This window comes from Hemicordylus capensis, chromosome 2 (assembly GCF_027244095.1).
Source record: "Hemicordylus capensis ecotype Gifberg chromosome 2, rHemCap1.1.pri, whole genome shotgun sequence".
Taxonomy (NCBI): Eukaryota; Metazoa; Chordata; class Lepidosauria; order Squamata; family Cordylidae; genus Hemicordylus; species Hemicordylus capensis.
Window position 1 is genome coordinate 13,899,280 of NC_069658.1, and position 25,216 is coordinate 13,924,495.

General features: G+C 46.5%; 1 protein-coding gene across 9 annotated transcripts in view; it reads left to right on the top strand.

The window, feature by feature from the left end:
- CTIF (cap binding complex dependent translation initiation factor) overlaps window positions 1–25,216 on the top strand; it is a 250,835-nt gene that overhangs the window by 179,788 nt on the left and 45,831 nt on the right. For 7 of the 9 annotated variants that reach the window (XM_053293688.1, XM_053293689.1, XM_053293686.1 and 4 more), the window contains 2 exons: window positions 11,060–11,498; window positions 16,032–16,361. In XM_053293688.1, coding sequence (XP_053149663.1) covers window positions 11,060–11,498; window positions 16,032–16,361 — 769 coding nt within the window. The remainder of the gene's footprint in view (window positions 1–11,059; window positions 11,499–16,031; window positions 16,362–25,216) is intronic. The other 2 variants (XM_053293684.1, XM_053293690.1) reach the window with 1 other exon arrangement.

Here is a 25,216-nt window from a genome sequence, read left to right on the forward strand (position 1 = left end):
TTACATCACGAGTATGCTCTTGAATCGTTTGTCCAGTGGAGCAATGGCCTCAAAGAATGAAGAGCTTCTGGCTCTTAGCCCCAAACCTGAGCCCTTTATTACTATATATATAGGGGATGAGCATTTCTGGAGACTGAGAAAAGTATCCTTTTACCTTTCTTTTCTCATAAAGCTTCCCTGTAGAGTGCAGTTTTATAGCTTCATATTGCAGATTGCTCAGTCTTAATGCCCTCCTCCAAGATTCATTCAAGGCTTGCAGACCCATTTCCTCTCCCCATTCCTCATTTTTTGTTTCTGTTTTTCAACTGGGCAAGTTCAGATGAACAGCAGCCCACAACAGCCCCTGCAGTAACGTCGCATGATAACCTCAGGGCCACCGTGAAAATGTGCCAGCCTTGATGTTTCTCAAGGACGTGCTGATGTGATCATGGCACATCCTTTAATTGCATGGGGTGATCATCCAAATTGTTCCTCTACATACGCTACAAAACCCTGCACTTTCAGAAATAGTATATAGATGATAATGTTAATTATATAGCTAAAAATTGTTGGAAGTCTGGCCAAGAGCAATTCCCCGAGCTACTGTGATGTCATGGGATGTTAACAGAAATCATTGGCACACCTAAGTAATTTTGGCACTCGGACCTGAAGAGCTTCAGAGCCCCCATTTCCAGCCATAATTTTTAGGGGTTTTTGAAAAGGGGGAAATCCCCTGAATTTGGGGGGCCTACAAATGTCCTGAAGGGCCTCCTAAGAAGCCTGTCGCAGCCCCAATGCTGGCCCTCACCCGCCATAATTGCAGCCACCATGTGCGCTGCTGGAGGATGGGGGTGAATCAAGCAGGCCTCTGCCTCCCCCCATGTGGCCGGCGGAGTGGCCACTGCGCCTGTCCATCTGGCACAGCAACCCTTGAAAACTGTGAGGCACTCCAGCGCACCTCCACAGTAGGAATCGAGCGTCCCAAGCCCGTGACATCACAGGCTTGCAGTGCTCAATTCCTGCTACACAGGCGCACTGGAGTGCCTCGCAGATCTCAAGAGTTGCAGGAGGACCGGACGGACAAACCCAGTGGCCGCTCTGCCCAGGGGGATGCCTGCTCGGCTTGGCTCACTCCCCGCCCCCCACTCGCCCCGGCCGCGCACATGGCGGCTGCAATTATGGCAAAAAGCGGTGCAGTGGGGCAAGTGCGGGGCATCAGCAGGGCAGGCACAGGGTGACAGCAGGAGGCCCACCTAGACATTTGGAGCGCCCCCGGACCTAGGAGGCCATGGACCGGTGCCCATGGTCCAGGGGTAAGAGGGCCTCTGATAGACATTCTAACTTCTGACAGAGCAGAAGCGAAACTTTGTGAATCATCAGTGCAACTTCTGTGGAGGAAGCAGATGACCAGTCTGCTTGAAGGAGAAGCTTCACACTGGTGCTTTGAAACCAGTGAGGCTGTGTTCTGTTGATAGGGGTTAATGTGGGTTGGCTTTCACAGTAATTCATAAGAGCAAGACAGTTCTTTGGTGACACATCTCTAGTGGTGGTACATTCAGGAGAACTAATTATAATGAGCTGATGGAAGCACTTGATGCATGCTGCCATGCTCGATGTGCCTTCTAGAAAAACCGCCAGTCGGAAGTAACTATATGCCATAGAAAATGAGGATTAGTTTGTCCTTCTTGACAGCCCCTGAAGGAGCCGACTGTGGCTAATCCTGGAACAGCCATTGTTTGTTGACTGAGAACCTTGCTACAAAATATTTTAGGGGAATAAAAAAGCTTCAGAGGGATGGCTCATTGCCCTGGGCAGGGTTGATTTGATTTAAATCAAATTGATTTAAATCACTTCCAGAGACTTTATTTTAATGATTTAAATCACTAGTCAGGAAAAGCATCATTTTCTAGTAAAAGTACATTCTTGTTGTCTAATATAACCTTAATACATATTCAGAGATAGATGTGGGTTTCATTTTTAGTAGGTAGGTACACACTTCTCATAATACTGTTTCATTCGGGCAGCCAGGCATTACATTTCTTTGTTGCACTGTTTGCATTTCACACACATAGGATCATAGGAAGCTGCCTTATACCGAGTCAGATCATTGGTCTATCTCACTTGGTATTTTCTACACAGACTGTCAGCGACTTTCTCTCAGCCCTATTTTGGAGATGCCAGGGAGGGAACTTGGAACCTTCAGCATGCAAGCATGTTTGTCTTACCCACAAAAATTTCATTAAAATATTCCCAAATGGGGCCTCTTTTACAGCCTGCTGCCATGATAGGTGTTTCCCTTCTACAATGGAGGATACACTCCTAAAAGGTTTCCTCAGGATTGCGTGGATGTGTTTTGCCTACTTTTGTTTTCACTTTCTATCCCCACCCTCCTCATCCCTTGCATGTATAATAGTTTATAACTCTGCCTTGCTCAATCCCCCCCCCCAAATCCTCTATTGATGTATTGATCACCTTTGTCATTGTATGGCCGGGGGTAGGGCAAAAGCTTGATAGATTGATCAGGTCTGTTCTCTCTCATCCCCAGATACTGTTCTCAACATGTTCATAGAATATAATTAGAAGTTATGATTAATATTCATGACGATATATTTGACCGAGGTTATTTTATATTAAAAAAATTAAAATCCAATTTAATTTTTTTTAAAATCCAATTTGGAATTTTAAAAAACCCAGTTTGTTTATTTATTTTTAAATCAATTTTTATCAACCCTGGCCCTGGGTCAAAGATTAACGTAGGTGTAAATAAAAACAGTTGTAACGAAAAAGGGAATAGGGCGGGGCAGTAGTTGGAATGCATGCCGTATTTCGAACTGTAAGGGTTAGGGAAGTGAAAGAGGACCAGATTGTGATGGTGTAGGGCTCTATCCAGGGTTATGTGAATGGGTGGGAGGAATGGCATAATTTTAAAATGAATGAAATGGGGGCCTCATTGTTTGATCTTGAAGATGTTGATGGGTCTGCTTGTGAACTTCCAACCAGTTGTCAAGGGTGCCTGGTAGTTGGAATGAGTCAAACACTGGGAATGTACAGATTTATACAAGTAATTATTTTGAACATAATGTCAAATAAACAAGCACATACACGCACCAAATAAAATATCAAAAGAAATTATGATGAGATTAATTAATCACAGGTATTCTCTTTTGAATTTGCTATTTGTAATGTTCTTCTGTCTCCTGCCCCATACTGGATTGAATTTTGCATGGGGGACCAGTGATAGGCTTTTAACATTATTTGGGAGCAGATTTTGTACACTTACACACAGCTCCTTTTACGGAATCAAACTGATAGCTCAGTACTGGCTACACTAAGGTCTTTCACACGACCAAGAACCAGAAGGTAAGAGGCAGTAAACCCAGCTGTGAGAACTCATGGGATGCATGCCTACCCAGCCTGTTCAAGTGTTGGAAGCCTGACTTGTTTACCTTGATTTTTACCAAGGGAAGACAAAAAATAGCAGCTGCCCTATATCGGTCTGCCATTTGTGTGTTGAAATCCCTGTTTTAAGCAGTCCCCAGCAGCTGGTGGCCATGTTTGCAGAGAGTTCTCAGCTAGAGGGATCAGTCAGAGAAGAGCTGCCAGTGTACCGAGGGCTGCTTCTCTACTGGGAGCACAATGCATTGTGGGGTACCTCCCTCACTCCTTGGAGAACCCAGCTCCCTAATGCAATAATGGAGCCCGCAACTGCCGTGTCCTTGGATGGGGTGAGTTAGCAGAGCCAAATGGAGGCTCTGCCCATCTGCCAGGAATGGGGTAGGAACTCTTTCCTCCCCAAGATGATCATGTGAAAGACCTTACTGACTGGCAGCAGCTCTCCAGAGTTTCAGACAGGATCCGTACCCAGCCCTACCTGGAGATGCAAAAAACAGATGTTCTATCACTGAGCTACAGCCCCTCCACTTAGAGGATGCTCCTACATCATTGCGTTGAGCTTGTTGAAAAGCAGAATATCAGTATTTTAAGTACTTACTTACATCTGCACTCAGACAAAAGGGCTGTTCTCATGAGGAGTACCTTAGTTCAGAAGCTGTGTGCACTCCTGATATTTGATTGTCTGTGCATGTAAAATGAAGTCGGAGGTGGGGAGCTTGGTTGTGTGCTAAGCCTCAGCTGGGTAGGACAAGCACGCCCTACCCAGTTTCTGTCCCCAGCTTTGTAACAAGGTAAGAGAAAAGGTCCTCCTCCCCAAACTCCTCACCTCCAACGTTGTTTTACACATAGAGACGATAAATATTGGGAGCACCTACAGCTCCTGAACTGTAATCCTATTGGAGTCAATATGTAAGCTAGTCACTCATGCATGCTAGCGATAACAAGCTCCAAGGTCTTGGATCCACACTTCTAGCACAGCTGATTACAGTTGCCATAGTGACATTGTAATCAACCAGTCCACACACTATGATGTGTCTGTGAACGCAGACATGGGAATAACACCTACCTGTACTAAATCTCCTGTTACTTCACATGAGACCCAGTTTCGAGACTAAGTATTAAACAGAAGAATGCTCCTTTGCCTGCGTTTCCAACCCACTATCTGTAAGAAGGTCTACTCACTCTTGTTGACCATTTTTAAGCCCAAGCATAAATTCCTTCCACTACCACAGACGACAAATCTGCTCTTCCTCCATTTAGCCAAACACAAGGGCTCAGTCATGACAGTTAAGAGCTAGTTGGCCAGAGAGAAGAGGTTTGACCTCCTCCAACTGCCAAGGAATACAGTTTTGATGGACAAGGCTGGCTTGGCAAAGAACCCTAGGGGACTGTTTTAGCCACTGACCAGCAAAAGGTAGTGGCCACTTCCTCCAGTCAAGCACATTTTAAGCAGGTCAGCGCAAATTTGTGCAATGCAAAGTAAAATAAATCTCTGTTCAAAAAAAAGTTTAAAATAACACACTACTTCTGGAGGAGAACGATTTTGAGATTAGGGTGGGGATCATTGAACCCAAACTTCAGAGAGATGATTGTTTGCTCTTATACCTGGTACAAAGTCAATATTGCACTGAACTCAAATTTATGTAACTCAATGGTAGTACATTCCTGTTTGATGTATTTTTAAAAAGGGAAAGGAAAACTAGGAAGCCCACCCTGAGTACTTATGAGAGGATGAGCTCTAAATTTCAGTACAAACCTTGTCTATAGCCATCCTGTAAGGCTGCACCAATGTTTTGCCCACAAAACCTCTTAGTGAAAAGGAAGGTGTCAAGGAGCTAAAATGTTTTACACCCCTTTTCCTTAAAAATGGGGGTCGGACTTCTACTTAAAGTGATCAGCAATCATGCAGCACACTAATTAGTCTGCCAGATTTGGCTACATGATAACATTACAACATCAAATCCACGTAAGGTGGGTAGCATGGTATTTACTCTGAACAGGCTTCCTGATGACACCATGTGGCCATTCAGATTTGCTTATGTGTTGACACCACAGAGCCAAATCAGAGTGAGGACAATGAATAGGCAAATATTTTTGTCTTGTATCACAGACCCTCTCAAACAGTTGCTACAACAGGGGAAGGGGATGTGATTCTTAGGGGGTGAGGTTTTTCACAACATGCACAAGCACACACATGCACTAACCTTTGTCTCAGCCTTTACATATGAAGCCAGTTCCCAGCTTTGTCACTCACTGGCATGACCAAGAAATGGACCCCAAAATAGGTTTTTGCAGATGAAGAAATAAGTCTGTGTAAATAGAGCAGGTTTAATTCTCAGTGGCATTTACTTTTTCTGATATTTGAATAGTCGGTGGGGACTGAAAACTCATCTGCACTGGAGGCAGAGCACAAAATGCCATCCCTCTTGCACACACCCTCCTCTCCCTTTCCTTTTTTTTTTTTTTAAGTGGGAGACATTAGGACATTGTGCTGCTTCACTGGCACCCCACTAATCTGCTGCTGCCTGAGGCACTGCCTCGCCTTGCCTCATGGAATGGTTGCTTCTCTGAATAGTTGCCTCGAAGGGCTGCCTCGTATTTTTCTCCATAAGAATGAATACAACCATTCACTTCTATACGGGGAAAAAAATTAAGCATGGCACTTGAGAACATGGGCTGACAGCCTGCCTAAATTACAAAACTGAAATCCCATTGGAATTAATGGGAGAAGTTAGTCATCATCTTGACAGAAATTCTGAAGGCAGAATGGTCCCACATGTTTCTGCACAAAGGCCACAAAGATGTCCGGCACCCTTCCAGGCATCATTGGGATATACAGACCCTCATTCCACATGCCTGCTATAAGGATGGTCACTCTGCTAATAAATACAAAAGAAACAGGATCTTTTGTGTTTCTTGAAGAGGAGAGCTGGTCTTGTGGTAGCGGGCATGATTGGTCCCCTTTGTTAAGCAGGGCCTGCCTTGGTTTGCATTGGAATGGGTGACTAAATGTGAGCACTGTAAGCTGTTTTCCGGAGGGGATGGGGCATAGCTCCATGGAAAAACATCTGCTTTGCATGCAGAAGGTCCCAGAGTCACTCACTAGCATCTCCAGGTAGGGCTGGGAAAGGCTGCCTGAAAACGTGGAGGGCCGCTGCCAGTCCGTGTAGACAATACTGAGCTAGATGGACCAATGGTCTGACTTGGTATAAGGCAGCTTCCTCTGTTCCAGTGTACATAAATATGAGGCCTAGTTTTTCACAAGGATCTATAAATATTAGGAACTTCTCTTGCCACCAGTAGCTTTGCTTCCTGTTAACACTGCATGTTCCTTCCGAAATCTCTGCGTCATGAAAATCCACTCAGGCCTTGGGAAATTCAAGTAGCTTGGAGCCAGCTATTCAGGGCCTGAAGATTTAAAATGATTAAATGGACTGTGTAGTGCTGCTTGAGAATGTTTGAGGAAGCCAGCAAACTCTACTCAATGTGTGGATCAAAGGCTTCCTATTTCAAAGGACCGGTGTGCAAACGTGGCTCTGAAGCATTGATAAATGAATTGGTGTGGATCCACTTATTAGCTGCAGGTGAAAACTGGCGCTGCCTCTTGTGAAAGAATCCCAGCGCTTTTAAAAGCGCACTGCCTTTTACAACTCTCTTCTAATACAGATTGGACGACAACCCAGACTGAAGCCCTGGAAAAGAAGTAGACCAGTGATCTTCACTATTTTTTCAAGCGGGGCCATGTGGGTTAAAAAAAACAACCAGCCACCTTCAGTGTGAGAGCCGTTTCCCCCTGTGCTGCTGACCCCTGCAAAGTACTGTGTTTTTCTCAGTGCGGAGAAGGCCCTTTAAGAGGCAAGCGCTGGGAGGGCTACACTTCCCAGCACTCTGTGCACACCTTCCAGGATGATGCAGAGGTTCAGGGAAGTCCTGTTTCTCTTAAAGGAGGATCCCCACCCAGCACTGGGCAAAGTGCAGCACTGCACGGTGAGGAGGGTCATCGGCACCTGGTGCCGGGAGACTGTGCAGAGTATTCTGCTCCGGCCAAAGCTTCACACTGGCCCAATACCCTAGTAGAGGTGATGGGGGCTGCCAGTGGCTCACAGCCTTTACCGTGAAGACCACTGAAGTGGACAAGGCACTGGATGCCTCGGATCTTGCCTTCGCTGTATGTTAAAAGGTCTGTAGCTTTCTTTTAAAAATGCAGCAGTCTGCAACTGCCGATAATTTGTCTTGCTGGATCTTTTGGAAACTGAAGTGTCTTAAATTTAGAAAGAGGAGGCAAGGCACATTTTTGGGGGGAGGGGGCTGCATTTGTTGGCAGCAATTTCCTCCCATTTAACTTCTGTTTGCAAGGGGCTTACTTTTCAGACGCCTAAGGTATGTCTGTGCAAACCTGTGGTGCATCTTGGCTGGGGAAATACCTGCATCAGATGTGTTTGCCCTTCTAGAAAGCCCATGGACTTGGTTAAGTGCATTAACTTCTTAAAAACCTGATTTGCTACTTCTTAAAGGTGGAGAAGTATAATTTATGTTATTTATTATATTTATTATTGAATTTATATACCACCTAGTATAAAAATCTCTAGGCAGTTTACAGAATTAAGAGATACAATATAACACATTTAAAATTCATAAAAAGATTAAAATCTATTATATTAATTCTCGTAGACGTGGCTCTGTGGGGATGCGTCCCGGCAACCCAACAGATTGGCTGGGCAGTGAACGGGCCGGATTGGCTGGGCAAGGGAAGTGGAGGAAAGGAAAAGAAGGAAAGCGGGCAAGCGGAGAGGAGAACTGAACGGACTGGGGTGGGGGAGGGGGGAAGCTGTGGGGAGAGAAAGCGGTGGAGTGGCTGCTTCGGAAGACGCTCACTAGAGGGAGGGCCATGCAGGAAGGAGCCGGCTGAACACTTGGCTGCCCAAGGAGGTGGTGGCAACGGCCAGCTGGGAAAACACAAGCAGCCTAGAAAGCTGCGGGGTGGGGCGGAAGCACGAATAAGAGAGAGAAAATGAGAGAGAAAGAGGGGGAAATGGAGGAGGGAGCAAGCTGGGGCAGAAGGCTGGTGGGGAGGGGACTGGGGCAGAAGGCTGGTGGGGAGGCGACTGGGGCTGAAGGCAGGGGGGAGAGCAGACTGGGGCTGAAGGCTGGGGGGAGTGTACTGCGGAGGCAGGCGGTAGGCCGCGGAGCCGGTACTTGGCCCAGCGGCGGGCCTGCCAGGCGGCGGGCCCGCCCCGCCCGTGGAGGCCAGGCAGCAGTGGGCCCGGCTTGCCCATGGAAGCCAGGCGGCGGGCCACGGAGGCCAGCTTGCTCATGGAGGCAAGGCGCCCGTGGGAGGGCAGGGCGGGAGGGAACCGGGCGGCAAAACTTCCCTGTTCGCCGCCTGGGAGGAGGAGCGGCGGCGGCAGGGCCCTTTGCGGCCACCCGCCACCCGGTAAGGCCTGTGGCAGCAGAGGTAAAGAACTCAGAGCGGGGAGGGGGAGGGCAAGAGAGAGTGGGGGAGGGGAGGGCAGGAGAGAGTGGGGCAGGAGGGAGGCGCGCGGGGGAGAGACAGAGCGAGCGAGCAAGGCACGCAGGGGAGAGACCGAGAGAGCTGTGGGAGGACCAGCCAAACAAATTCTCCCAAATAACCCCCCAAAAGAAGTGAACTACCGCACAGATGCTCTGTGCAGGTTCAGCTAGTTATAGATAAAAACACCTTAAAATAATGCCATACATTTCCTGTGCATGAAGCAATAACAACAAAAGTCCTAGTTTGTAATGTGCATGGGGATTTGATGGTGACACAGGGTTTGGCTGTGATTGGCTGAGCTGCCAGAATGTCACAGTGAGGCGTGACAGGCAGAAGATTATCTGGTGGCCATTGGCTGAGCTCCTTGAATCCTAAGAGTCTCCTCTGGCTGCTTTTGAGCTGCTTCAAGCCTAGAAAGCAAGGACCAAGGTCTTAGGCATGGAAGGGTAGAAGCAAGGGCCTAATGAAGGAGGGGGAAGTCCCAACAGGGCAGTAAGGGATGCGGGAAGACTAAGGAGGCTGGAATCTAGGAGAGGAGGTTTGGGTTCAGGGGAATCAGGAACCGGAAAAGTCCAGAGGCAGTTATGATGGGGGAAGGAAACCTGGGAGAATGGATGGAGAGGAGGGATCTACATTTATTATTTAATTTATTTATTTATATACCGCCTGACTCTGAAGGCTCTAGGGGGTACCTACATAGGTAGATGGGTACATGAGTAGACCCCTGCTAACTTGGCAAAGAGGCACCTTTTAACGTGGTGATTCTCTTTATTTAGCAGGGGGAGAGTAACTGGCCCTATCCACCCCCAGCACAGTACCTCCAGTGACTGTTGCTGGTATCTATCTTACGTTTCTTTTAGATTGTGAGCCCTTTGGGGACAGGAATCCATCTTATTTATTTATTTTTCTGTGTAAACCGCCATGAGCCATTTTTGGAAGGGCGGTATAGAAATCAAATTATTATTATTATTATTAGTAGTAGTAGTAGTAGTAGTAGTAACAATAGATGCGGCAAGGGGCAAGAGAAGGCCGAAATCTCCATGTGGTTCTGAAATAGGCTGCAGACCTCTGTGTGTGGCAACCAACAAGAGGAGAACAAGAATTCTTCCATGTCTTTGAAAATGTCTGCACAAGCCTTTGAGAGTGCAATCCTTTGCTTTAATTTACTGTACCCTCAGTGAGGTACCCACTGAAATTTATAATGCCCTAATCCCAGATTTTATTGCAAGGTTCTTCCATTGATCTCCGTGACACTTCCAAGTAAGTGGGTTAGAAAGAATCCAGGAGCCACTGACAGAAATTCCATCCTAACCGCCTTGTGGCTTTGCCCAAATCTGAATATATACGGCAATCTGTGGTTTGGGTGGAGGGGGAAGGCGAGTTATAATAATTCGGTGACACCTGAGAGGCATGCAGATTTGAAAAGAGATTGTTGGTACATATTGTGCTGATGAGCATATAGCAACATTGTCATGTTGACTTTTTGATTTGTCAGGAGATAACAAAAGGCTCGAGGGGTGGGCTGGGGACTTTGACCCCCTTCTCAAGGTTTTGCATGCATCTTGTGCACCGTATCTAGCAGGAGAGGTGTGGTCACTGCATCATCATTAGTGCATTTTGCTGCATCAGCATAATCTGGTTTAGCTGGCACTGGCAGTGTAGCCATATTTGGAGTGGAATTCTGTCCGGAGGAAGGTGTGTTTCACCTCCTGTCAGATGGCCTTTTGCCACCATATTAAAACGTGTTCATTCTGGCAGGCATTTGGATTATTGGGGAGCAGGTTTATTTTATCTGTGGATGCTGTGAATTTTATCTTCTGCTTGGTCAGTGTGTTTTATTTATTATATGTATACCTTTACTTTTAATGTGCATTAATTGCTTTGATTTTTTAAAAAAACACCTTTTTGTGCATTCTTTGAATGAAAAAATAGGGTATCTCTATTTATAATAAAGTATGTCATCACACCAAAACATTGTTCCTTTGATCAAACCCATACACCTACATATCAGTATACTAGATGCTGTGTTATCGGATAACGCCCATTACTGTTAGTGGGTATTGAAACTGTTGCCCAAGTTGCAAAGAGTCCTCTGACTTGTACCAGTGAAATCCTTGGGTGTTCTCAGTGCTGATGCATGTATAAAAACCTTGACTCCTCTGCTTGGCTTTGCAGGAGACAAAGGGCTCCCGGGGGAAACAAGTCACAGCAACACACGGAGCATCAGCAAGGCACCGCCAAACACAACAGGGAACACCAGAAACCCTCCCAAGGAGGCCAAGCGCCACACTCCTCAGGGCGGCCCGGCCACCATGGCTACAGCCAAAACCGGCGGTGGCACCACAACCAGAAACACTCGCCCAATGACAAAGAGATGCACAGAAATGCCAAAGAGACTGAGAACCTGAAAATCGAGGATGCCTCTGTCTGCACAGTGCACATCCCCTTAGAGATGCACCGCAGCAGCGAAGCCACGGACAGGCAATCCTCGCCATATATTCAGGATCCAGAAAGCAAAAGGAAGGACAGCATCCACGAACGCATAAGCGAGAGGCCCAAAATTAACTTGCTTCAGTCTTCCAAAGACAGACTACGCAGGAGACTAAAAGAGAAGGTATCTCCTTTCCCCACCCACCTCTTGACTGCAACATCATTATGTAGGGGTGTAGCTGCATTCAGCAACTTTTCAGGAAAGGGACAAGCTCCATAACGAAAGGGCTCCTGGATTTTTTTTTTTTCCTGCCTCTTTTGGGTAATGAAATTCTGCTTGCAAAACATAAAGGTTTTCAAAAACAGAAGCCTTGAGGATCAGGGACTGGGGTAATGGAGGGAAGGAGAGCTGGGCTGTATGAGGTCTTGGGGACAATAAATGTTTAGCAGATATGGGAATCAGCAGCTTGACTTTTTATTAGAGAAAGTTTAATGTTGCATTTACAAAAGCAAACAGCAGTGGATACCATTTCCTGAGGAAATACAGTCACATGCAAAAGAAAGTGTGAGTTAGGGTAGCATTTGGTTTAGAAAATCGGTGCAAAATTCCCTTGTGCTGTGATCTTTGATAAGGTGCTTACTGATATCGAGCTTCTTTCTTGAACATATGAAGTTACTTTAGATTGGTCAGAGTGTTGGCCTGTTCAGCTCAGTATTATCTACGCTGGCTAACAGTGGCCCTTCAGGGTCTCAGGAAGAGAAAGGTCTTTCCTATCACTTGCTACCTTTAATTGGAGATCCCAGGGATTGAACCTGGAACTGTGAGTATGCAAAACATGTAATCTAAACTGTGGCCTTCCCCAAAAGTCCATGTTTTGCCACTGAGCTGCAGATCCTTCCATAGAGTTGTCATAGCTACAGACCCGCCTCTCCTATCCAGTTACATCCCGTCCGGTCAGATCTTCTCAAATGGCCCTTTTGTCGGTCCCTGATTTCCGAGAGGTTCGGGGCTCTAGGACCCGTGAAAGGGCCTTTTCAGTTGCTGCCCCACTTCTCTGGATCTCCTTCAGATTCGTTTAGCTCCTTCCTTATTGATTTTTAAATCTCTATTGAAGACTTTTCTTTTTCGCCAGGCTTTTACCCTGTAGTTTACCTATTTGGTTTTTTCTTTTTGTTAGTTACTTTAGTTTTTAATTTAGAATGTAATTTTAATGCTGTCTTGCTCTGTATGTTTTTGTACACCGCCCAGAGTCTTCAGAGTGGGCGGTATATTAAATGTTTCTAATAATTAATTAATTAATTAATTAATTAATAGCTAGAGATGCTGAGAGAGCGAGAGTATCTTTTGCAATCTCCAGTCTTCCTGAACACCTGGCATGAAATGGAGGACGGTTAGTTTGTGCCAGCTGTTGCAGAAGGATGGAAGTGGTGAGAATCAAAGCCCTGCTGCTCTCCAGCTTCTTTGTACATGGCTGGAGTGGGAGAAGGGCACTGGAGACCAAAAATAATGCCTGGCTACCAGGCCTAGCCAAAACTTGGCTACATACAGTCGTCTTTGGGTATTCTTGTTTACTAAGAGGCTCAGTATAGCTGAGATGAAACGATCCCACGTTTCTCCAAGGAGTTTTGTTTTTGTTTTGTTTCTTTTTAAGTAATGAGTCGTTGACAAGTGAGTTCCATCCACACATCCCCAAGGGGCAGCCTTCTTAGCCTGGCAGAACTTGCAGACTCTGCTTCCCTTTGTACTTTACATGGGTGCTGTGGTTGCTACCTCAGTGCACTGCCTTCCTGCACCACTGGGGGAAGGTGATGCTGGCGTAGAGAGGAGCCATAGCTTGGGGTTCCTTGTGGCAAGGGAAGGAGCCTTCAATGGGAAAGAAAGCACACACTGGATTTGGGCAGCCAAGGGGTGCAGAGGAACATAGGTAGTTGCTCAGTCGCTGCTCCTGAGTCAGACCCATGGCCCATCTAGTTCAGTTTTGCCTACTGTGCCTGGCAGTGGCTCTCCAAGGTTCCAGGCAGGATTCTTTTCCAACCCAACTTGAAGATGCCAGGCATTGAATCTGGGATCTTTTGCATGCCAAGCAAATGTTTTACCACTGAACTACAACCCCATCTCAATAAAAACATAAGAAGCTGCCACCCACTGAGTCAGACTGTTGATCAGTCTAGCTTAATATTGCTTACTCTGACTGGCAGAGGCTGTCCAGCACTCCAGGCAGGAATTTTCTCAGCCCATCCTGAAGATGCCGGGGCTTGAACCTGGGACCTTCTGCATACTAAGGGGGGAGGGGCAGAGAGAGAGAGTAGCTGTCCCTGTTCAGCACAGCACAGCACTCCTCTAGTGACTGGTTGGCAGAAAATTTAGGGACAACAAAAGGAAGTACTTTTTCACACCGTGCATAATTAAACTATGGAATTCTTTGCCAAAGGATGTGGTGATGGCCACCAGCTTGGATGGCTTTAAAAGGAGCTTAGACAAATTCATGGAGGACTGGTCGATCAATGGCTACTAGTCTTGATGGCTGTAGACTACCTCCAGGCTCAGAGGCAGGATGCCTCTCAATACCAGTTGCAGAGAAGGAATGGCAGGAGAGGGGGCAGGCCTTCATCTCCTGCTTGTGGGCTTCCCAGAACCATTTGGTGGGCCACTGTGGGAAACAAGATGCTGGACTAGATAGGCCTTGGGCTATTATATTCTCCCTTGTGTTTCTTTTTAGATTGTGAGCCTTTGGGGGACAGGGAACCATCTTTTCATATGTTTTGCTATGCAAATCAGTTTGATAACTTTTTTGTTGGGAAATAGTATATAACTATTCTATACAATAATTAATTAATTATTAATAGACCTTCCCCTCTCCCATCTGGGTTAATCTGTATATTACTTTCATCTTTTGAATTTTTTGTTTTGTTTCCAGAGCTATGCTTCCCCGAGGTCTTGATAATTCAACCCATATGGGCAAAAACATTAATCACAGCAGTTGAAATGTTTTCTTTTTTGCTGTGAATTTTCTGTTGCTGGGTTTATCTTTTCTGTCTTTACACTGTGGTTTGCTTCCGCAGAACTCAGAGATCTTTGCCTTGCACTCCCACTGATAATTTGTGAAGAAGTGGGAAGATTCCCTTTTGTTCTCTGGCTTCTCTTTTGTCTTAAGCTGTCTACTGTCACTAGGTGTCACTGTTTTTGGTTTGGCTACTGCTTGAGCAAAGCTAATAAAGTGTCCTGTAATGCCATACTATGCCACTGGGTGTCGCACTATCATGTTTGTTGCTTTTGCTATAAGGACTAATGCTGCAGTGGTGGTTTCTGTCCCAACACAAAGTATCGCCTACGTGTCCCTATCCAGGGAGAATGCAGATTTAAACCACAAGCATCTGCTCAGAAACTATGTTAAACTGTAGAAAGATAGCCATTTATAAAAGAAGGATAGCCAAAAAGATAGGCATACAGATACAGATAAAATACACAAACATTTTATTGTGTCATCTTACTTTAATGGTCAGGCGAGTAGTATTAGGAATGCTACCTTCTCCCTGGAGCTCTAATTACCCAATAATGGATTTATATAAAAAACCATTCATTTGATTGTGGCCATTTTATTTCAACAAAGAGTCTCTCAACCTGTTTGCCTTTTCAGCCACATGGAATGTATAGAGCATGTGACAGACAAAAATTTGACAGGTATGGCTTTCCATAGCAGGTTGGTGTGTTGTTGTGAAAACTGTACCCATTTAACCTCTGCCTGTCATGTGGCTGTTAAAAGCACATAGCCCCTGAGTGGGGAGAAGGTGGCCTGATGGCCTTAGGGAAGAAGCCCTTGAACTTGGGTCTTCAGGTGTTCTTGGACTACAACACCCATCGTCCCCAGCCATGATGGCCTGGCTGGGGATGATGTGAATTGTAGTCCAACAACATCTGGGGACCCAAGTATGAGACCCCCTGCCTTAGCAGTTTTAGAATCCAAGACCTATCCAAATGTTGCTTTGAGATTAGTCTGTCTTTGGTTGCTGCTATTTCTTTGAAAATAGCACATGATGTAGTTCCATCTCTGAAGCTAAGCTGATCTCAACTTGGCTGCTACCTGAATGGAAGAAGCTCATATTAGCTTCTTGGCAGAAGAACAAGTACAAACATAATACAATTTTTTTAAAACCTTGAAATAAATAGATATGCCCAAAGACATTATGTATCTCCGCTACAGTGTACTTTATAAAGTTTTCTGTCATACCCATAAATTCTCACCTCTCAGAGAAGGAACAGAGAAATACGAATACATCTTCACTTCACATTTAAACCAGTGTTCTTTCAGTGTAACTAGCATAGCCTCCCTTAAAGAAGCATAGTTTGCTGAAAGCACTGGGGATCCTTTGTTCAAGTCCTCAGATCCTCAGTAGCACTGCAGTTCCCCAAGTTCCTTGATTAGGGAACTGTGATAATTAAACAGAGTTAAATGTATAGTGTAGACACACCCTAAAACACTTTGATACTTTGGAAATGTCTTCATGTGGCAGGGCCTCGCTCGCTCGAGAGAGTCCATGTCAGAGCAGCAGTTAAGACTTAGGAACTCCTAGCTGTGAGATCAGATTTTTACAGCATGCTTAATTATACTTTTATAGCATAGGTCGTGTTTTACGCCTCCTAACTGTTGTTGCCTGATACAAAGTGCTGATTTGTGTTTTCTCTTCTTTCCCCCTTCCATGTTTCCTTGCATAACAGATGCCTTGTCTTTCCCTTTTCACGGATCAGGACGAAGTGGCCGTGGAGTCTACCAACCCCCAAAAGAACAAAATGGACAAATTAATTGAAATTCTCAACAGTATGCGGAACAACAGCCGTGGGGTAGACTCCAAGCTCACCAACTTTATGGAGGAAGCCCAGAACTCCACCAACTCCGAGGAGATGCTTGGGGAGATTGTCAAAACCATTTACCAGAAGGCCGTGACGGACCGCAGCTTTGCCTCCACGGCCGCCAAGCTCTGTGACAAGATGGCGCTCTTCATGGTGGAAGGCACCAAGTTCCGAAGCCTTCTGCTCAACATGCTACAGGTAACCAGCTAGATCACAGCTGCTGCTCTAGTGTGTCGTGGCTTATGGAGAAAGGAGTCTGTAAGTTCTAACCATGCTTGAGCTGCCTCCCACATTCCATTCTCACCCAATTAATTTTAGAAAAATAAAAACATAAATTGGAGGGAGGAGGGAGAAGTATTTGTGTCTGTTTACATGAGTGTTTCATGGTTACAATGCGCCGATTATAATTTTATAGGCACTGTCCATCTAATAGCCACCTCCTATTCTATTTTAAATGCTTGCTTTAGCAAGCAATTGGTTTCCCAAAGGCGCAGTTCATCTCACTGTTAGCCCTGGAGGATCTATAAACATTTTTGGTTTTTTCTGCCGTCTCCAGGCAGGCAAGGAAGACTGAGCAACTTTTTTTCTTCTTTTGCCTTGAAAAAATACTATGTGCACAAAGGCCTCGGCAGATTGGCAGATTTCATGAATGGTTTGCATTACTGTGTGTAAATCTGGTGGTATGAGAAGGTAGTGAGGCCAAGGAGGCAGAGGGGAATGGGTAAAAACCACATACAGGTCCTAGGGACAGGAAAGAGTGTGAAGTGTCAGTGGGAAGGAATGCAGAGAATTTTGGAGCAGGGGAGTTTCATTTAACATATCTGTTTAAAACAGCCAGCCAGATATGGCTGCAGATCTCTAATTTTAGGTGTAAAAGGTGTGAGATGGTGATCACTAGGTTGTGGCCAGTGGACCTCTTGCCCTTTTCCACAAGACTGTCTTCTCCAGAAAATTAAAGTGACAGATGAAAGACTACATCTGTACTAGTGCAAATTCACAGGTCAGTTGTGCCTTGACTGTACCCTTTCCCCAACAATTTGCACAGCAGACGAGACCCCTCACAGGAACATCACTGGTGTGATGGTGTAGACTGTGGAGTGCTGGTGTGAAACTGACTCTCTGCTCTTGCTGAAAGGGATGTGCAAACCGACTCAAGGTGGAGCCAGTTTGCCATGAAACTGGGCTGGTTAAGAGCCAGTTCAAGGATTCTAAGGTTTTGTTTGTTTGTTTGTTTTTAATGTAAGGACTCACCACCATGTCCAGGGGTGTGGCCGTGTGAGGGGGGGTCTGTCATCTCCCCCTCCCCCCGCTCGCCTTCCCCTGTTCTTCAAAGGGCTGTTTTGGGCCGTTTTCGGGCAGTTCTGGCCCTTCCTCTGGTGGCAGTGGCCATTTTGGAGGCCGCCACACATGAGCCCTAGCCATTTGAATGGCCTGGGGGCCAGGGCATATGCATGGTGGCCTCCAAAGTGGTCACCACCACTGGAGGAAGGGCCAGAGTGGGCCAAAATGACCCTTTGAAGAGCTGGGGAAGGCCAGTGGGAGATGGCAGAGACCCTGCTGCGGCAGCACCCCCAGACCCAGAGGTGAGTCATTTTTTTAAAATGGTTTGGTTTGGTTTTTTAACTTAGAACCCCTGAACTGGCTCGAATTTGAGCCAAGCTGGGAGTCTGTTCAGGGGGCACAAAAGTGAATATGCCCAGTTTGGGTTGAGTCCAGTTCCAACTTGAACCAAACTGGGCAAACCGGTTTGTGTACACCCCTACTTGGTGACCCTCAGTGTCTGGGCAAGTTTTTGCCCCCTTTCAACTATGACTGAGATTGTAGCCTTTCTCCCACAGAATTAAGCAAGTATGGACTCTTAACAAAATCTTGCAGTGTATCCCTGGTGTGCTTGTGTTGCCTCTGGCTGAGCAAGGTGAAGGTTTTAAACACCTTTCACCCTCAGAAGCAGAAGGGATTGACACTGTCTTGTGGGAATGTTCTTCAAGCTGAGAAATTCCCCACCCTTTTTCTTGGGGCCGCCCTCCCCACCCCCTGCTTTCCACTGTTCCATTAGATCCACCTACCTGATTATCTGTTAACTGTTCTCTGTCCACAAACATTCAACTCCCTTGAGTTACATTGGGGCAGTTTGGGGGGTAGCGGTTAGGGGTTTTTTTTGAGGGTTTTTTCCTTGAGATTTTTGTGAAACAGATGTACCTTCTGCCGGTTATCCAGAGTCTTCCAGTACCTCCCTCTTGCCCACAGGTGCTTCAGTTATACATCAATAACATTTCCAGCTCTTTCAAAAATATAGAATTAAATAGGAGCCCTTGCGAACTGAGTTGCCCCTATTTGCATAGCCCCAGCCCTTCATCTGCACGCGGGTTAGCCCTTAATTTCCCTACCAGGGACACTGATGCTTTATGTGAGAGTATGCTGAACATATACTGAGAGAAGCTGGATTGGAAGAAGATGAGCGTGGTTTTAAAGCTGGAGGAAGAAAGATCAATAACTTTCACTACTCTGATGACACCACTCTGATAGCTGAGAATGCGGATGATCTGCAGGCCCTAGTAATGAAAGTCAAGGAGCACAGTCTAAAAATGGGACTGCGACTAAATGTAAAGAAAACTAAACTAATGACAACGGGTACAGCCAGCAACCAGCCTCAGAATTGACAATGAAGACATTGAAGTGGTGGATAGCTTCTGCCTTTTTAGGATCGACCGTCAGCAATAAAGGATCCAGTAGTCAAGAGATATGCTGCAGACTAGCACTTGGTAGGGCTGCAATGAAGGCCTTGGAAAGGATATTTAGATACTGTGATGTGTCTACACCTACAAAGATTAGAATCGTTCGAAAAGTGGTTTTCCCAGTGACACTCTGGATGTGAAAGCTGGACTTTGAAGAAGCAAGATAGAAAAAGCATTGACGCTTTTGAACTTTGGTGCTGGAGAAGACTTTTGAGGATACCATGGACAGCCAGGAAAGCAAACAAATGGATCATAGAACAAATCAATCCAGAATTTTCAATCGAGGCACAATTGACCAGGATCATACTTTGGACACATTACGCGAAGACCCAGCTCCCTTGAGAAGTCTATAATGCTGGGGAAAGTTGAAGGAAAGAGAAGAAGAGGATGACCAGCAGCAAGGTGGATGGACTCAATTACGACAGCAATGAATGCACCACTGAGAGACTTTAAAGGCCAAGCTGAAGACAGATCATCCTGGAGAGAATCTATCTATGTGGTTGCTAAGAGTCAACACTGACTTGACGGCACTTAATCAACCAATCAATCTTGGTAGAATCTTGGGCTTTTAAGAGCATGACACAGAGAGCGAAATAATGTCTGAGAATGAGCTATTCTATATGAGAGTAAAGGCATCATCTCATACTGCGTGGGAGATGGCAATGGTAAACACCTCCTGTATTCTACCAAAGACAACCACAGGGCTCTCTGGTCACCAGGAGTCGACGCCAACTCTACAGCACATGCACTCAATGGCACCTTCTCTTCAGTTGTGAACAGCTTGCCTAGTCTTGCAAAGAAGGCTTACAAGGGTGGGCATCCTTCCACTGGGGTGGAAGCAGCATAAACAAAGGTTTTCTTATCCTAAACACTCCTGAAGTAGGAGATGAGCCCATCAACCTTTTCCTGTTGTCAGAAGAAGATAAAAAGCAGGGGCGTAGCTATAACTGAGTGTGTGTGTTGGGGGGTGGGGTGTCAAATATCCCTGGGTCATGAAGGAGTGGGCCCCCCGCTGGCTGGGGAACAACCTGCTCCTTGCTTCCCCTCCTGCCTCCCTGACTCAGTGGCAACCGGCTGGATCCTGACACTAGTGTGGATAGTGAGTGCTATTATTCACACAGGAGTGAAAGAAAGGGCATGCCATGAATGTTTTGTGTTTCACTGTGGTTCTTCTGCCTCAAAGACACAGGCTGCATGGATGTGGAGAAGAAGGTGGTGGGGGCCAATGTCACTTTTTGCCCTGGGGCCCACTTCAACATGCTATGCCCCTGATAAGGAGGCATCACTCTGCAGATAGCACTGGGAGGAGCTATAGCTTAGTGGAAGAGCAAATGCTTTGCATGCAGAAGGTGTCTGGTTCCTGCCTCTGCCGTCTCTTGCTTGAAAAGGGATTTCAGATAAGGACCTCTTCCTGAGACCTTGGAGTGCCACAGCCAGCCAAAGTCAACAGTACTGGGCTAGAGAGCCCAGTCAGCTGATGTGCTCTAAGGCACCTTCAGTCTTCATATCTTGCCACTTGGATGTCCAGCCACAGAACAGTTGCTGTTTCCCACAGGTGACCAAACAATGGGGAAAGCACATGCTGAATATGCCTACTCTTACCCTGTGGACCTGCCAGTAGCTGCGACGACTCTCTTGAAACAGAACAGAAACAATAAAAAGTTAGTGCAGCCAGTACTCTCCCTGCACTCTTCCCCACCTCCCCCCCCCACCTCCAACCTTGGTTTTCCATTGTTGTGATGCCATTGTTTAAGTATAGTCTAGCAAGCAGCTGAAGTGGGGTCCTAATTGCTGCGATTGACTGGAGTGGCATGGTGTGTGGGTGGCTGCACTTAAGCCCAGACAGGCGTGATTTGCGGGGTATTATTGATCGTTGTGGGTGGCTGGTTTAGCAGCACACATGCCCCTGGGTTTTAAGCACCGCAGCAACAGCAGCAACCCTGGATTTTTGTGACATGGTAGCTATTGTTCAGAACTAACTGGCAGGTTCATTGAGAAATGAATTATATATGCATTATAATTCATTGTGAAGTGAACTATACTTTCCTCAAGCGCAAAATGCTTGAAGAACAATTAAGTGTGGATTGAAAAGATAAGTGGACCATTCTTATTAATAAACAGGAACAAGAAGCAGATTTTCTAGGGAACCTGCATGTATAGAGATGGTGTACTTTAGGTCGCCAGCTGCTTGGAGGCTGTCCCTTCAGACCCTGCTTGCAGTCTTCCAGAGGTATTTGATTGCTTGGATTTGGAAGCGGAATCCTGGCCCAGATAGATCCTTGGTATGACCCAGCAAGGCTGTCTTTGCATTCCCTGCTGGCGGTGAGCTTTTGCACCTGATTCAGAGCAGTCTTTGGTTAAGCCAGTAGTGTGGTCAGTCTCTTGCCTACAGTGGCTGACATCCAGACTAAACGCTGCACTGGTGCAATGATGCCCCCGTGCAAGAAGCTCGCACAGCTGTGTGGGTGCTCCAAGTTGCTGAAACTCTGGTGCCCTTGGTCTGCTTGCACAAACGTTGTGTTGGCGCAAGAATAGCAGACAAGGATTGCCGATAACTTTGTATCATTCCCTACAACATATATGGGCTGAAGAAGAGGCTTCACAGCAGGAGGCATGCCAGAGGTTGCACAAGCACACACTCTTGCAGCAGTGCCACACTAACCTGGAACGCCAGCTCCCGACTTAGCGGAACTCGCTAGCACAACATGCTTGCACTAGCACAATAGTCTACCTGGACCTGCCTTGCCTCTTAGCCATTTTTCCTCCTTGCTACTGCAGCTCTCTTTATGCCGCTGGGAAAAAACCACTGCATTTGGCATCCCCGCAGTACAACAGCTGCACTGTTCCCTCTAAGGCGTGCGCATGTGCACACACTCACAAGTTTTTGGATGTCCGCTCAGTTCATTTTAGATTCTGCTCAGCTTGAATCAGGAAAACTCCACTCCGAATATATGTGTGCTCACACGGCTTTGATAGGGCTGCCCAGAACAAAGCTCATTCTGCACAGAGATGAAAAAGATGAGAGGCAGCACTGAGCAGCTGCCTGCATTTCTTCTCCTGAGCATGCCTGTGGCGGCTGCCACACCACCACACTGTTCCTTCCCTTGGCTGAAAATGGCTGCAGACGGCCATCTCAGCAGCTTTCCCTGGCATGACGTGACTGGGACAAGGAGCCAAGGTAGTGCTGTAGCGGCAGCAGTCAAGGGGCGTGGGAGCAAGTATTCGCGTGGTGGGTACCAGGCCCGGGGCTTTACTGGCAGTGGCACGACAGCGTTGGAACTCCTTCCTCGGGAAATTGGTTGAGCCCCTTTCTGATTTTAAGTGGGCAATTAAAATGTTCCTCTTTTGCAAGGTGTCTAATGGACTAGTTTTAACTAGTCTTTTGCTTGGGCTGCTATCTGGCTTTCAAGTGGTGGTTTAACTTCTGATACTGTCAGGTTATGTGATTTTGTTCTGTCTCTTTGTTGTTAGACTCCCTGGGAGGACTTGGTTCTGAAGGGTGAGATGTGACTGTTTCAAAAAAGCAAATATGTGCTGTGGGCCATAGGCCATTGCCGCTGGGGTGCGGGGAGTTATCGTCAGCATCATCTGGAAATCCCTGTTACTGGGATCACTGGTGGGCAGGAGGAACATGGACTAGAACTCAGGCATAACCAAAGAGCTGCAGCTTGCCTGGCTGGAATAGCCTCACATAGCCTAGAAGTTGGCTTCTCCTCCTCTGATTTTTGTTATTAATAGGTATATGTCACTTCTTAGCAGTTCTTAAAGCAGTTACCTAGCAGTCTTCTTTCGTCTTCTATATGAGCAAGCTTTCCTAGAATCACATACTTTTCAGATAGGAAAGGACCCTTGTAAGTCTTCTAGTCCACCCTCCTGCTCAGTACGGGAAACTGTTACAGCATCTCTGGCAGACGGCTGTCCGGCCTCTGTTTGAAAGCCTCCAGCACAGAAGGCCTACTTAGGTGTCTACCTTGCTGACTTGGTGTTGCAAAAGCAAAGCTCCCTTGCCGATGTAAAGCCTGTTGAGGAAGAACTGGAGCTTATCTCTGTGGAGCTTTATGCAAAGGAATGTCTTTTGACTTGGGTCAAGACTCTTCTTCCCTGCAGTCTGTTAGCACCATCAGGGAGAGCTGCGATTTCTTGCACATTGGGTGAGTTCTTGAGCTCTCTTCTGTGTGTTTACAGCGTTACTACAACAGATGGCTGTAGTACTACAATGGGAGAGGGACAGTTGCGGAGCACAGTGGGTGAAACAGCATGATGCAGACAGAGCGTCCAACCTTTCCTTCTTCTGGCGACTGTGGAAATCATGGTGCAGATTCTTCCTCTCCCAGCGTGGTATATATTTGTGTCTCTTTTTACTGCTGGACTAAGTAGACCGAAGTCTATTCTGGTACTGACTGTACACTAACTTGTTGCCTTCTGTTCTATGTCTGCGCAAATTCCTCTGGACTAATTAAGACCTCGAAGGGATCAGCAATTGGGCCAAATCTAGCCCTGCCAAGGCGTGATGCCAAGCCCTCCTCCTCCTCCCCACAATTTTCAACACGGGGGTGTGAAAAGAGCAACAGCTGCAGCAGTGGGTGTTACTGGAAGGCCACTTTTCTCAGAGTGACCCTTTAGCAAAACTAGTTGCTGACCAGGATAGTTATTTATTTACTTTTTACATTCATATCCCACTCTTCCTCCAAGGAGCCCAGAGCGATATACGTGGTTATGTTTGTTCTCACAACAACCCTGTGAGGTAGGTTAAGCTGAGAGATAAGTGACTGGAAGGGTCATCCAGTGAGTTTCATGGCTAAACAGGTTTGTGCTCAGGTCTCCCTGGTTCTAGTCCAAGACTCTAACCCCGTGGTTCCCAACCTGAGTTCCTCCAGATGTTACTGAACTACAACTCCCAGCATACCCAGCTATAATTTATTGTGGCTGGGGATCCTGGGAGTTGTAGTTCAGCAATGTCTAGAGGAACCCAGGTTGGGGACCACTTCTCTAACCACTACAGCACACATCAGCCAGCTTGTGTCAATGAAAGCTCTTCACATAGCAGGAAGATGCACACCCTACAGCTTCTGAAAGAGATGCCTGTAGAATGGCACATGTTGCCAAAGAATCAGCCAGCTCCCATGGGCTGACTCATTGAAATAGATGTAGTTTTGGGGACAGATCCAGTCTCTGAACAGGTCAAGTTGACTGGGTCAGCCTGACATTTTGCAAATCCTGCTGCTGTGCAACTCTTGGAATCGAGAACTGCAGCACAAGTCCATGGGTGCTGCAGGGTTCTCACGGTGTCTAAGGGAAGCCTTTAGTCATGTCTCAACATGATTTAAAAAAAAGATTGCAAGAACATCATCTGTCAATTTTATGCAGAGAAGAGGTGAGCCTTGTACTTAGCAGGAAGGGCCCACACAGGAACATAGGAAACTGCCATATACTGAGTCAGACCATTGGTCTGTCTAGCTCAGTATTGTCTTCACAGACTGGCAGCGGCTTCTCCAGGGTTGCAGGCAGGAATCTCTCTCAGCCTAGTTTGTTGGTTCAATTAAAAAATCAAATAAGGCACATCTTTTATTCTTCTTGGATTTTAATTACACCTTCACTGCTGACACAGTTGACTAGAGACCAGTGTTCCCTCTAAGGTGTGTGTACGCGCGTGCGCTCACATGGGTTTTTTTTATGTCCAACTCAGTTAATTTTAGATCCCACTCAGGTTGAATCAGGAAGGCCCCACTCTGAATGCCTGTGTGCACACACTGCCTTGATACTGCTGCCCAGAACAAAACTCATTCCGCACACAGATGAAAAAAATTAGAGGCAGCCTCACTAGAAACACCAGTATGTAACAAGGCATACTTGTTATAAGAGCCAGCGTGGTGTAGTGGTTAGAGTGCTGGACTAGGACCGGGGAGACCCGAGTTCAAATCCCCCTTCAGCCATGAATCTAGCTGGGTGACTCTGGGCCAGTCACTTCTCGCTCAGCCTTCAACTTACTTCACAGGGTTGTTGTGAAAGAGAAACCTAAGTATGTAGTACACCGCTCTGGGCTCCTTGGAGGAAGAGCGGGATAGAAATGTAAATAAATAATACTGCCCCCAGCCTTTCCCAGCAATGCATATGGAAAGAGGCCACAGCTACCTCTCAGTAACTGGCTGCTTTGTGGTCATCTGCTGCAGTTCTGGAATCTCACTGAAGTCTCACAGGCCTCCTGCAGCTTCTTCTTCAGTCTTGTGAGAATAGGTTGCATAAATGGAGTGGAGATCCATCATGGGTGATACATGAAGGTCGGAGGGATCTGTAGGTGCCAAAAGGTTAACCCTTGGT